We start from the raw sequence: 13,355 nt of genomic DNA on the forward strand, positions 1-13,355 counted from the left end.
TTTTTTTTGCTCTCCCTGGATCTAAAAGTAAACTCCCAATAATAGAACATCGTCTCTCAGTCCCACGAGTCTCATCCATTTTTCAGGGACACCCGCGTGGACATGCGCCTAATTTAGCAATAGAGCGAGCAACCCCCCTAGCTTCACTCTCTCTGAATCTCAGTTGCTTTATGCACCGTATAAACGACGACGAATATTTTAGAAAGAAAGATAGTTTTTTCTAAAATGGCAGATCGAATACGGGGTTCAATTGGAGAAGAAGCTCGCACATATATTTATATCCTTCTCTACATCGCCCTTTCTAGTGGGCAGATATTCTTCAATAAGGTCAGTAATTATTTTCCTGTTCTGACCTTGGATTCCATTTCATTCTAGGGTTCCCCAAATGACAAGTCCTTATTTGGGTCAGTTGAGTTATAATTTCATCCTTCCTGATCTGCAATTTGAGCTTTAACTAAATACGATTTATCTGCTCTTTGTTGCTGTTTTTGTCACTGCTCATTATTGACCTCTCTCGAGTATACACCTGTCTTTGCTTATACAAACTTGTTTATCGACTATTGACATTGATGCTTATTTGTTTGCTAAAAGATAGAAATCTTTTTGGTAGTTATTATTTTGTCTCTCTTAGATCAACATACAATAGTAAATATGACTCTTATGGTACTGAATTGGATGGCTACTTGAGGATTGAACTTCACGGGGTGGTGCAATTTAAACTATGCCATGTGGTAGAGACAAAATGATGTCCCATAAACATAAGTATATCAGTAAGTATGTCTGTAACGGTTATTCAAGGATCTGCTGGTACTGTATTTTCTTAAGCACCATTATATTTAATATGTGGGTTAACCTGCATAATGAAGTTAGGACCGACCACCATTCACTGTTTATCATGCTCTCGTGGTTTGAATATAGCGGAACATCCACCCTGTAATACAATATACACAGTTCCATACAGAAGTCTGAGCTTTGTTTTCAGATGCTTTAGTTTAATTTTGGTATGAATATTATATGGAGGTTTAGAGCTCCTCCGTTGTGTGATGATTATGACAAAGGCGCATTATCTGTTAGCAAAGTAAAACAGTTGTGATTCCTAATTGTTCTTATTTTCATGTTCATGCTTCCTGTGCAAAATGCTGTAATTCCTAGCTAATCAACCGTCCTCAATTGTTTATTTCCATTTTCTTCAAATTCCTGCTTAATAGTTATGTATCTTGGTTTATCTTTGTTTCGCGTGTCTGACATCAATTTCTTTTCAATGCATGTAGTGGGTTTTATCATCCAAAGAAATCAACTTTCCATACCCTCTTGGATTGACCCTTCTTCACATGGTCTTTTCATCCGTAGTGTGCTTTATCCTTTGTAAAGTTCTGAAGGTACTCTTCTTAGATTCTCTGACTAGATTATTTTCTGTTCATTGGTAATTGCTTTATGGTGCAGTAAACACAACGATAAATCAAATTTATTAATGGAATTTCCCAATTCATCTGTGTGACTCGCAGCTTATGAAGGTTGAGGAAGGAATGACTACAGAAATGTGAGGAACAAATCAAATCTTTACTTTGTCTTTTTATTTGAGTTGTTCAGTGCCTACTTTCATAAAGACCTTTTAGGTAGCAGTTACCACACATTTTTTTTCCAGCAATATCAACTCCATACAAGATTACATCTTCATTCTGAAACATGTAGTGTCATTCTAGGCATCTGAAATCCATAGAACTTGATATCTGTCAGTGGTCTAATGTCTCATTGCTATTTAACCTTGAATAATCATCTGATAGTCGATGTTTAAAAAAAAAAAAAATTGTTCTGAGAAGCGTATATAGATTAGCTGTAGTTCCTATATTGATGATTTTGTATCAAGGTACCACATTTATAATATAATTGGATGATAAGCACCAGATTCTGTCCACTTTTGAGCTCAAATGCCATACCACCATTTGATCACGGTCAACCCAGCTGACCATTAGTGATCTTTTTATAAAATGGCAGTATTTACTTCTGAAGTGCCCACACATGTTTGACACGGGTATCATTGTGTCGACAAAGCAAAAATCCAGAAAACTATGGTATTTTTACGGAGTAATCATCAAATAACAGCATACTCAATACAAGTAACCCGAGGTTATTGTGCTTTTGAGTACTAGGATTGGAGTAGATGAGGTCTAAATTCTCCTTCTTCCTTTCGTTATTTAATCTGTTTTGTTAAGAAACACACATGCTGTGGGACTTGGTTTGAACTGTCAATGAATTGGTATGTAATCCATCTAACGGAAAGCTAGTAATATGCCGCAGGTTGCAGAATTTCATAGGTGCAGCAGATAGTCTTGTTTGTAACATATGAATGTCACTGAATGAAAAGCACCACTCTTGGTAAATCATTGTATGCTTTACTGAATGTTGGTTTGGATACATGCATTCTGCGCTTATGCACACCCTTCATTAGTTTCCCCTTTTCCGGTGGGCATCTACCCAAGATGAATATTATCTTAGTAGAGTATATATGTAAAATTAGGTGTCATATGTACTTTTTTCAGAAACATGAGGGTGAGGAACCGTGTAAGACAGACAAACCAAAGCTGCGCATGTTGGTTATTCTTAACCGTTCACTTCTAAGGATATCTGCATTCCAAAAAGTAAATCATTTCATGAATGCAGCTAATTGAGTTTTTATTATGCAGTTATGTTCAATCTGTTGTTCCAATCGGAGCAATGTTCGCGATGACTTTGTGGCTGGGAAACACTGCATACCTCTATATATCTGTCTCATTTGCACAAATGTTGAAAGCCATCAGTGAGTTTTCACAATAATTTCCGACTAAATACCTCCTGCTTAAACCTTAAAGTCACGTACTCGAAGAAAAATTGTTGTATAACATAGATCAGTGTGTGCATTTTATAGTGCCCGTGGCAGTTTTCCTACTTGGTGCAATGGCTGGACTGGAAGTAATGAGCTGCAGAATGCTTCTTATTATGTCTGTTATCAGTTTTGGAGTTCTTGTGGCTTCCTATGGGGAAATAAATGTTAACTGGATTGGAGTTGTTTACCAAATGGGTGGGGTTGTTGGAGAAGCGCTGAGGCTCATCTTCATGGAGATTTTGGTGAAAAGGAAGGGTCTGAAGCTAAACCCGATTTCTGTGATGTACTATGTTAGTCCCTTCAGGTACATAGAAACTTCTCTTAATTTTCTTATGCAGTCTCAGTTATGAAAATGGAGGGCATAGTAGGAAGACAGAAAGAAAAATGGAATATCTTAGCTATTGAATGGGTAATTTGTTGTCTAAAACGTTAAAAATGTGCCGCTGATATGACGAGATTTCATATTATGTATGCTAAGGTCTTGTTTGCACATCCAATATCACCAGTCTCTGTTTTAAGCTGCAGTGCTCTATGTCTTTTCATCCCCTGGATATTTCTTGAAAAGCCAAAGATGGATGAAGCTAACTGGAGTTTCCAACCACTAACTTTGGCTCTCAATTCTCTTTGTACTTTTGCACTCAATCTGTCAGTTTTCCTGGTCATATCTCATACAAGTGCACTGACAATCCGTGTTGCGGGGGTCGTTAAGGACTGGGTGGTCGTCTTACTTTCAGCTGCTTTGTTTGCAGATACAAAGCTGACAGTTATCAACCTATTAGGTTACGGCATTGGTAAATGAAAGCAGTAGAAGTACATATATCTTTCTTTTGCACAAAGCCTGGTGGTTATCATGAAGATGATCAGCATTCTGGCATATGAAGTTTTTAATACCATTATATGCCTCGTTTGAAATTTGAAATGGTATTCCTATTTTTCTTTGTTTTTGTAGCTATTGCAGGTGTGGCCGCATACAATAACTTTAAGTTGAAAAAAGAAACTCACCGACCAATCCCGGATGAAACTCGCGAAGATGAGATGTCAACAGTGACATTGATTCCTCAAAAAACAGATACATAGATAGACGGGTCTCAGAATTAGTCTTGAGGTATTGTATAAGGTTTTAATTTAGAGTTATGTGTTTAAAGTGCATTCTTATCAGATAGGGTTGCAATCTCCTGACACAGTACTATGTTTAACAGTTCGTTAAACAGACACACGATTCTTTAGCTGGTACAGGATACTTATCATCTTTCCAAGAAAAACTGTATATGATGAGATAGAACCTTCTGTGTTGGAGATTCATTGGTGATTGGAAGGACCAGGAAAAGAAGCTTCTTTTAGGGACCAAGAAGTTTCTTCTTCTGATACCTCCTGAAATTTGTTGATTGTACTCTACATAAAATGATTTGTTGTAATTTGTAAAGCCACGACCCACGATCGAGTAACTGTTGCTCAATTCAGTATTTATTTTTCTGTATCAGTATCATGTTCTCTTGTTGAAGATCTTTGAGTTTTAGGAATAAAGTCATCTGATCGAGTGAGTTTTTCCTTCTGATCTTGTGGAATCAAGAAGAATGCAGATCAGTGGATCACAGATATCAATTCTCAGCCTTTTAAGATTCTCAACAGTCTGCCGTCTTATGTGGTACACCTTAATTGGACTTCTTGTTACCCGTTCTGGTCTTTCAGTACATACTGAATGATATAAAATGGTCCATGCTATTAGGAAAATGGGATTTGACAGTCGTCAACCAAAGCATCCACAATGCAGGTCAATGATAGAAATTACCACACTAATTCCTTCGCTGTAGCGATGTTCGAAGATCCGCCTAGTTCAAGGGGTCTATGAACCATGTTTAAGCCTCACATTAGGCTCTTTTTTTTTTTTAAATTCCACGACTGTGTAGTATACTGGGTGGAAATCACAAGTCCGGCTAGAGAGGGCACACTTAAAAAGTTGGGTGCATTTTTGAGTGCAGCTCGTAATAAGGCACAATGTTAACTCAAATACAGTTTAAATGACATCTATTCTGATTGTGTGTGTGGAGTCGGAAGGGGTTCAAAATTCAAATTCCATTCTGCAACAGACTAACAGGGGGCTTAACCATTAGTATTTTTAAATTTTTTTTTATCGTGGTTCGGGGATTCAAGCCGGTGTTCAAGTCCCATTTTCTTGCCAAATACCTCGTGTCCTCCTAATCCTAATTGGAGAATCTATTTAGATTCCGAAGCAAAAGTATGCAAGTTTCTGCCGAAAGAAGGAAACGCAATAAACAAATAAATATCCTGTACACGACTTTGGTCAATGGTACACACTCATACACACAAAACAGCGGTAATCCCAGAAAGACAAGTTCGTTACCTATATTAACCCTAATTGGACAGCCAAAACATCTTTGTACTAGACAGAGAAACTTTTCAGAAAGAAAATCTCAAAATCATACTAGTAGTAGAAGGAGAGAGAGAAGGAGAAAACGGGGGCATATCTGGTAGTTTCTCTTAATTAACAAAGCTCCAGAGAGGGTCGAGTTGTGGTGGCTGCTTCCCTCTCTCTTTCTCTTTCTCTCTCTTCGATTCATCTTCTTCCCTTTCTTTAAACTCAAGTTTCATCACTCTTCTGTTCAATAACCCATTCTTTTTCTTTCCCAACAACAACAACAACCAATTCTGTTAACCCCAATTTCAACTTTCAAGAAAACAAATACCCAAAAAAAAAAAAAATCGAAAATACAAATAGAAGAGGAGATGCGATTGTGTTGGTGGTGGCGTTGGAGAGGCGGAGTAGGCAATGGTCGTCTTTGATGGCCTTGCAAATGAATTGGCAACCAAAAACCCTACCGCAAATCCACTTTCCAAAAAAACAACAGCAGCAGCAGCAGCAGCAGAAGAAAAAGAAGATCATCCCTAGGTGTGGACCTCCAATTGGTTTAAAAAACCTAGGTAATACTTGTTACCTAAATAGTGTTCTACAGTGTTTAACATACACATCTCCTCTTGCTAATTTTTGTCTCAAAAATCAACATTCAATTAACTGTAATTCACAAAATACTAATTGTCCTTTTTGTCTTCTCGAGACAAGAATTATTCGTTCTCATACTGTTGATTCTCAATTTGATGCTCCGTACAAGATCCAGAATTGTCTCTCAATTTTCTCCGATCAATTTCGACTTGGTAGACAAGAAGATGCCCATGAATTCCTTCGTTATGTCATTGATGCTTGTCATAATACTTGTCTTAAGATTAATAAGATTAACTCACCTAAGAGTACAACCACTATTGTTAAGGAGATTTTTGGTGGTGAGTTACAAAGTCAAGTTAAATGTCTTTCGTGTGGTGCTGAATCCAATAAAATTGATGAGATTATGGATATTAGTCTCGATTTGTATCAAACAAATTCTCTTAAAGCTGCTTTGCAAAGGTTTTTCAAGCCTGAGGTATTGGATGAAAGCAATAAGTACAAATGTGATAAGTAAGTTACTGGAAACCCTAGATATTTTGTTTCAGATTGTAATTTTCGCCATTTTTTTCTAAAATTGGGTTTACTTTTTCAGGTGTGAGAAGTTGGTGTCAGCAAGGAAGCAGATGTCTATTCTGCAATCCCCTAATATACTTGTAATCCAACTCAAGGTAAGAATCAGTTACTGCTCTTTTAACTATTGTAAATCACACTAATGCTATTTCTAATTCTGTTTTGTGCTTCTAACTATCATTTGTGAATGTGTGATTTTCTTAATCAGTCCTACAGGCAACAACTTGTATTCTGCTTTATCAGGATTATCCTGTCTGCCACAATAAACTGAAGTAACTAAATCATTTAACTAGACTACACTCATGGCATTTAATAGAGACAAAATACTGAAGTTTTAGCTAAATCTTTGCTGAACAACTATGTTTGCTAAAAGTAATAGTGCATTCTTATATATTTTCATTGCATTTTGGTATGCAGAGATTCGAGGGTATATTTGGTGGCAAGATAGATCGAAAAATTGCCTTTGAGGAGGGTTTGGTGCTTTCTAATTACATGTGCAGTGAAAGTCAGGTATGTGATACACTTGATGAACAGATTCTCTTAATCCTCTTTTGTTTTTTCCTATCTTATTTTATTTTCCTAGTGTATTTGCACTCCCTTCCATGTTTTCATAATTGAGCGAGTAAATTTGTTCTTGATATGGTGATTCTTAGGGTTAGGGGTATGAAGGGTGACTTTGTATTTGAGGTGTTATCACTAGGACAGTTTGCAGAGGCTGCTTTGTCGTGGTTACATTTTTTATTGCTTTCTGTTTGTTTGTGGATTATCAATCCAAGTACCTACCAAACAATGAGGCAACTGGGTTGCACCAATACCGCCACGGGTGTCCGACACAGCGGCGTGTCCGTGTGTCCAGTACGGCAGTTGTGAAAACTATAATACGGGGACACAGCGATATACGTTGAAGCGCCGTCAATTTTTAAGATATATATAGAAATGTAAACGAGAAAACCACACAACTGTATTTGTTTTGCACTTGTTTACAATAGCACAAGTGTATTTCTGCTAGCACATGCATGTTTTCGACTATAATTTTCCTTAGAGGTAGGGACCTTTAGTTCTCAGCTGTTTCCTAGTTCATAGTAAGATAGAAGTATTTTAAGTGTGTCCGAGTATGTGTGGCCGTGTCCATACGGGGACACACGATACGGGGAGCCCCAAGAAGTATTGGTGCAACCCAGGAGGCAAGTAATTCCGAAGCTAGGGAGTAACCCGCAGAAAGTTCTGATGTTAGCGTGTTTTGTTAGCCTCCAGTTTATAGCTAGTCTATCTACACTTGTGAGTTTTTGTGTAGTTTTAAATATGAAGTTCCCATTTCCCATGATGTGCTGTTAAAAGGCTGTTGGATTTAACCAGATGTTTTCAGGTCTATAAGATTTTGGATAGGATTTTCTTTGTTAAAAATAACTTCATGTTGGCCTAGAATCACATAACAAATAGATTGCCGCAAGACACCCATCTTTAGATGTTTTTAGAAGTTCTAAGACGGGAGATTCTGCTCTAGGCTCTATTCAGCTTTACCATCCTCATAGGAAGTCAGTTCTTGGGCCATCTCAATTGCAGTATTGATTAACCATTGATCATTGCTGGGTGTCTAGGTTGGAGCAGTTGTATATTCATAGATTTTACAGTTATGGTAGGATTTAGAATATAGTATATTCGCGGGCTTAGATATTTGTATATGTGAGGTTTGGTCGGAACTTGTGTAACAAAGCGATGATGCCCCTGCATCACAAAGATACTTCGTTTTTGAAAAATCTCCCCATATGGGCACGTATGCACGCGGGCACACAAAACACTGCAACAGCTTTGTTGGCTGTTTAATTGACATACTTCTGCAACTTAGTTCTATAAATCATAAAAAAATTGAAAAAACAAGAAAGAGAAAAAGAAACATAGCTCCTCTTTTTCAACACCTTTAAATACTAGTCCTTTTTGCGACAAAAGCGTTTTTAAACATTGCCACCCTCATATATCGAGCTAACAATTTGTGTTCTTCCCTTGTAGAAGGCGTGTGTATAACTGAGTTATAAAGATGGAATTGGAAGCCCATATATTAGGGGTCTCTGGAAATGTGTTTGAGTGCCTTAAAGCATATACGCGACTTGGAGGATGTTAGGGACTTAGGGCCACACAAGATCTTTTCAGTTTTTGGCTTTCTAGATGACTTGTGTATGAAGTTGGTGTTATTGTACTTGCTTACTCGATAGTAATTGATATTTTTGCTTTTTTGATATAATTTTTTAGTTGAGTGGATGGTCTTCACAAACTAGAAAAGATAGCACACTAGTAGGCGACCCCCCTTCTCATTCCCCCAATAGTTCAAAAGCTCTTAGTTGTAGTAGTGTAATGCTTCTCGCACAGAAAAATTTGGCTGCTAACAGCTGAAAGCAGTCTTTGCATGTTTGAACCAGGCTTTATCTCTTCTCCTGCCTGTTACTAGGTTTGGGATTGGAGGAACAATTAATATGTCATACAAAAGATTAGAGACCACATGGAATACATTACCTTCCATGTTTACTGATTGAACAAAGTTTTCATAGCATGGGTTTTCATATCATGCACTTTTTCTTTTTCCTTTACTTTTCTCTTTTGCTGAGTACCCTTTTCATTGTGTCAAATTCCTTCATTTCTTACTTTGTTTTAATTCCTAATGCAGGATCCACATCCTGAGTATAATCTTTTCGGCACCATTGTGCATGCTGGCTACTCACCTGACTCTGGACACTATTATGCATACGTCAAGGTTTCTTTTCCCTTTGCTTTCTCTTAGCTTTTCCAGTTCTGATGTTTGCATTTCATAATTTTTTATCACCTTAGGGTAAGATGCTTTCATCAGTTGGGCTATCTAACTTAATTCATTCACAGAACGCAGCGGACCGGTGGTATTGCTGCAATGACTCACATGTTTCACCTTCAACTGTTGAGGAGGTTTTGTCCGAGAAGGTATACATTCTTTTCTTCTCACGCGTCACTCAAAGGCCACAACCAACCAAAACAGTTTTTGCCGCCAATGGAGTTAAATCTCATGAGAGCAATGGCAAGGATGCATCTCCAAGTTCAGTAACTGCTCTGCCTATGAAAAAAGTTGCAGCAAAACCTTTCGAAACACATTTCCTAGAGAAGGATACTTCGAGCGTATCTAAAAGTGTTAAAATTTCTTCTAGAGGAGGAATCAAATTTGGTTTTAAAAGGATTGATTCCAGGAAGTTCCCTGCTGACGGGAATAAGAAAGTTCATGTGAATGTGAATGTGAATGGAATAGGAAATGGGAATGTGAACGGGAAGGAGAACGCTCAACCGAACGGGAAGGAGAATGCTCATGCGAGTGGGAATGGTCATGTGAATGGAAATACGAATGGGAAGGAGAATGCTCATGCGAACGGGAATGGTCATGAGAATGGAAATGTGAATGGGAGTATGAACGGGACTCTAGAGGTCAATGGGAAGCACAATAATGGTTCAACAAGTGTGGAGAAACTTAAGAAAGACTTGCCATCAGGAACCATCAAGAATGATGCCAATGAAAATAAATTTCATCAGTTCGTGCATAAGGAGAGTGACCAAACTTTTACAGTATCTCATGCGAATGGTCATAGTGCTGAAGTGGTGCAGTCAGAAGACCTTCAGCAAAGCAGCAGCAGAAATTTAGTAGCAGAGAGTAGACTGCCTGAACCAGACCGTGCATTTCCTGCTGTGGATTATGATAACTTCCCCAAAGGATCTAATAAGAGGAGATCAGAGGATAAAGGGTTACCAGATCTGCTCCAAAAAGGCGCGTATTGGGCAACTGATGAGAAATTCAAACAAGGGTAAGTCACTTTGCTTGACTATTAATTTCAGGCTTGCAGGTTTTTAGCCCCCACCCGTTATGATTGTTCTTTTATGAGATCAAAAGTTCATCTACTGCTTAGGGTACTAGTTTTCTGTTGCTAACATTGTTCGGGTGTTCTGTTACATTTCACAGGCTTGCCGAGGATGCTTCTGCATTTCTGCGATCTTGTGGCTGGTACGATGATGTTGAAAATTTCATGCGTTCCAGAAAACGATTATGCACCCAAGCAGCTGGAAATACCATCAGCAGCGTCGAGTTAAAGTAAGTCCGTTTAACTATCTAATCCCGTCATATCATGGATTACTGCCTTCTTAGTATGAGTTTTGATGCCTTTATTAACTCATCGGTTGATGGAATGCAGGACAAAGTTAATTACAGAAGCTAAAAAACCTTTTAATAGTAAGATTCCCGAATCTTTGAAAGCAAATCTGGTTGGCCAACTCCAGTCGTGCAGCCAAGAAAGACAATCTGCTGATGTGTAGACAATTGAGTACGGTATGCTAGTGTGCAGTTTTTGTTTCCTTTGTTATTTTCATATGGCGTGTGACATTCAGCGAAAAGCTGTTTTCTTTTGGCAGTTTATATTTTTAGTGCTTATTTGTGGCTGGTGTATCATCTGCACAACTGATGCATGGAAACACATCTGATGATTACTTTCTGTAAAATGATAATTTTGGGTGCGTAAGATAGTTCACTTTGAACTGATAGAGTGGAATTCCTTTGTTGTTATTACTTGGTTTAATCTTGTGTATGGTAATCTTATGATGCTTCTAGGTGTGTTGGAGAAACTTGAGCTCCATGAAGACAATCTGATTGGAAAAAGCTAGGTGTTTCATCACATTTGAGGCTTTCCGGCTTGGATTTTCGCAAGATTGAGTTAAGAGTTGCATTCGCTATGTATGATATCCTTTTTGACCATCTACCTTTTCATTTTGTCCACAATTTTTCAATGAAGTGTGGCCGGATATAACTGCTTAAGCATATCTTCTATCTCTTAGTTTCTGTTCATTGATTTGATATGGCATGTGAGATTAGACTTTATATTTGCGGAACTTAGTTTGTTTCTGCTTCGTATTTGTCTTAATAAGCTGTTTTGAATTTCTGCCCTATCTTGTTTAACCTGTTAGTTTGTTAAAATATAGATGACATCAAGACTCCAGAGTGCCATTTTTAATTGCACTTCACTGCAAAGCTCTTCTGCTACGTTGACTCTAGCATGCCATGTGTCAGTAACATCCTTCGTTTTTCCATTTGCTGTAGAATCTTTGCATTGTAATTTTTGTTGTCGACCTCTTTTTTAATTTAGTCTTCCTTATTATACTCCTGCTGTTGAATGTCTCTATATTGATCGGGCCTAATATTAGTTTTATTGTTCGTATATTTTGTGTATTTCTCTGTTTGGAATACCAAATTCTAAGAACATCAGTTCTCACCTAATTTTCATTCAACTGCTTGGCCTCTCAGCAAATGTATTAATCTTACAGTCAACTTTTCTTTTTTCCCGCTGAAATAAATTTTTTTTTTCCTTCATAAGAATTGATTTTGTGTTATTTTTGCTTAAAAATGGCAGTATTTCTGTGATTTTGGTCATACGGAGGGGAATCTGTGATCGAGGAGCTAGAAGAGACTGGACCCATGCACAGTCCATAGTTTTTGACTCGGTTGGACAAAATATCCCATTTTTCACGCAGCTAAACTAAGTTTTAGCCTAACCTAACTATCCTTCTCACTCTCCCTGCTTCCCACTACATAATATCCAGAAGAGAAAATAAATGGTTTTAGCACCGTAAAGCTGATGGCTAGCTTATTTATCCTAATGGCGATCTTTTCCTGATACACCAGGCAACAACCAGCTACTACACGTCTACCACTTTGTGGCAGAGCTCTACTGGAGTTCAGTTTAAACTCCTGTTTAGTCTTCCTTTCCAGCCCCTTGAACCAAGCAGTCAGCAACTCCACTAACTTCTCTTTAGTGATGCTTACGTTCAGCATTACCAACTTCTGCGCTGCACAAGAATTCCTGTTAGTAGCCCCATCAGTATTTAATTAAAAATAAATAACCTAGTCTTAAAAGCCAAAAAAGTTTGGGAAAAATTCCTAGAGCTCCGTTTTTTTCGGTGCTAGGGTTCTCCAAATTTTCTCACTTGGATCGCGTCTTGGATTATCTCTTTGATCCAGCTGATAAGCCAGGTAACTACCCGATCAGATCAGGATTTCTGACAAGGGCGGTACTTGGATTGCTAAATCCAGTCTCGTTGATGGTTCTGGAATCAAATTCCTTAACCTAGTTTTTTAACGAACAATAAAGCTGATGAAGGTAACAGGGATCTTATCCGAAAGTATGTCTTTTGCGTTGCTTTTTAAGAAGCATAAACATGTTTGGGCTAGAGAGCAAATGGATGTCAAACGAGATTCTATGGAACCATAATATTGTGCATACCAAAATCTTCCAAGGCATACTGAATGAAGACAAAAAAAGGTTGTGAAATAGCAAAATCAGATAACCCCTTAACCCAAAAATTTTTAATGGCAAATCTGCCCTTTACGTATTAGTGTTAATAATCTTGGTTAGTGATTAAATATTTTGTTTAGTGATTAAAATAATTTTCAGAATTATAAGAGGTTTTTTAGATGAAAAATTTGAGGAAAAAAAATCAAAGTTTTGGTTTGGTTAAGAAGGAGAGAAAGAGAAGGAGAAAGTGAAAAAATTCTAATTCTTGATTCAATGGAGGATGAGGAGTGTCATCTATCATCTAAAAAACCTAGGAAAATACACATCAACTACACCAATGATTCCCAAATGGCTGATTTCTTAGATTATGAGAATGATTTTACACCCACTCAAGCTCAAACTCAAACACAAACTCAAGATGATGATATTTATGAGCCAAATCCTGATGATGAAGACATTGATGAGGAACCCAATGCTTCTAATACACATGTACACTTATATCCTATACTTAATCTCACTTCTATAGCTCTCAATTATCAAAAGTTAGGTTTTTTGAATCATGGTTCGGCGAAACAGGTTGAGGTTCGGCTCACATCTATGAGCCGAATCTACCATTGATGAACGGTTCGGCTTACTGAATCTGTTTACTGCATGCGCCGAACCTATAATTTCCAAT

The 13,355-nt window shown here is 37.7% G+C and overlaps 2 protein-coding genes across 7 annotated transcripts; both read left to right on the forward strand.

Annotated features, from left to right (window-relative positions):
• The first annotated feature begins 114 nt into the window (after nt 1-114).
• LOC113301107 (probable sugar phosphate/phosphate translocator At3g14410) lies at nt 115-4,364 on the forward strand. Of its 4 annotated transcripts, none has more exons than XM_026549886.1 (8): nt 117-327; nt 1,272-1,379; nt 1,506-1,540; nt 2,685-2,797; nt 2,906-3,167; nt 3,383-3,654; nt 3,813-3,968; nt 4,063-4,364. In XM_026549886.1, the coding sequence occupies exons 1-7, from the start codon at nt 226-228 to the stop codon at nt 3,938-3,940; spliced, it is 1,020 nt and encodes a 339-aa protein (XP_026405671.1). In that variant the 5' UTR covers nt 117-225; the 3' UTR covers nt 3,941-3,968; nt 4,063-4,364. The 4 variants fall into 4 exon arrangements, 3 of the variants coding, with proteins under 3 accessions (XP_026405681.1, XP_026405671.1, XP_026405673.1); XM_026549888.1 differs by having other exon boundaries at nt 118-327; nt 3,389-3,654; XR_003336030.1 differs by lacking the exon at nt 3,383-3,654 and having other exon boundaries at nt 115-327; nt 4,063-4,361.
• A 918-nt stretch (nt 4,365-5,282) lies between these two features.
• On the forward strand, nt 5,283-12,147 carry LOC113301136 (ubiquitin carboxyl-terminal hydrolase 25-like). Of its 3 annotated transcripts, XR_003336042.1 has the most exons (10): nt 5,283-6,332; nt 6,415-6,490; nt 6,810-6,902; nt 9,052-9,138; nt 9,261-10,204; nt 10,360-10,488; nt 10,589-10,722; nt 10,806-10,904; nt 11,002-11,124; nt 11,798-12,147. XR_003336042.1 is itself a non-coding variant. In XM_026549912.1 (8 exons), the coding sequence occupies exons 1-7, from the start codon at nt 5,665-5,667 to the stop codon at nt 10,707-10,709; spliced, it is 2,118 nt and encodes a 705-aa protein (XP_026405697.1). In that variant the 5' UTR covers nt 5,283-5,664; the 3' UTR covers nt 10,710-10,722; nt 11,002-11,605. The 3 variants fall into 3 exon arrangements, 1 of the variants encoding a protein (XP_026405697.1); XR_003336041.1 differs by lacking the exon at nt 11,798-12,147 and having other exon boundaries at nt 11,002-11,605; XM_026549912.1 differs by lacking the exons at nt 10,806-10,904; nt 11,798-12,147 and having other exon boundaries at nt 11,002-11,605.
• Nucleotides 12,148-13,355: the final 1,208 nt, after the last annotated feature.

Source organism: Papaver somniferum, chromosome 1 (assembly GCF_003573695.1).
Source record: "Papaver somniferum cultivar HN1 chromosome 1, ASM357369v1, whole genome shotgun sequence".
NCBI classification, from domain to species: Eukaryota; Viridiplantae; Streptophyta; class Magnoliopsida; order Ranunculales; family Papaveraceae; genus Papaver; species Papaver somniferum.

Coding starts and splice junctions, on each gene's coding strand:
- LOC113301107 (XM_026549886.1), top strand. CDS start 226: ATGGCAGATCGAATACGGGGTTCAATTGGAGAAGAAGCTCGCACATAT. Junction 1,380..1,505: donor TCCTTTGTAAAGTTCTGAAG/GTACTCTTCTTA, acceptor TGTGACTCGCAG/CTTATGAAGGTTGAGGAAGG. Junction 3,655..3,812: donor CCTATTAGGTTACGGCATTG/GTAAATGAAAGC, acceptor TTGTTTTTGTAG/CTATTGCAGGTGTGGCCGCA.
- LOC113301136 (XM_026549912.1), top strand. CDS start 5,665: ATGGCCTTGCAAATGAATTGGCAACCAAAAACCCTACCGCAAATCCAC. Junction 6,903..9,051: donor ACATGTGCAGTGAAAGTCAG/GTATGTGATACA, acceptor TTCCTAATGCAG/GATCCACATCCTGAGTATAA. Junction 10,205..10,359: donor GATGAGAAATTCAAACAAGG/GTAAGTCACTTT, acceptor TACATTTCACAG/GCTTGCCGAGGATGCTTCTG.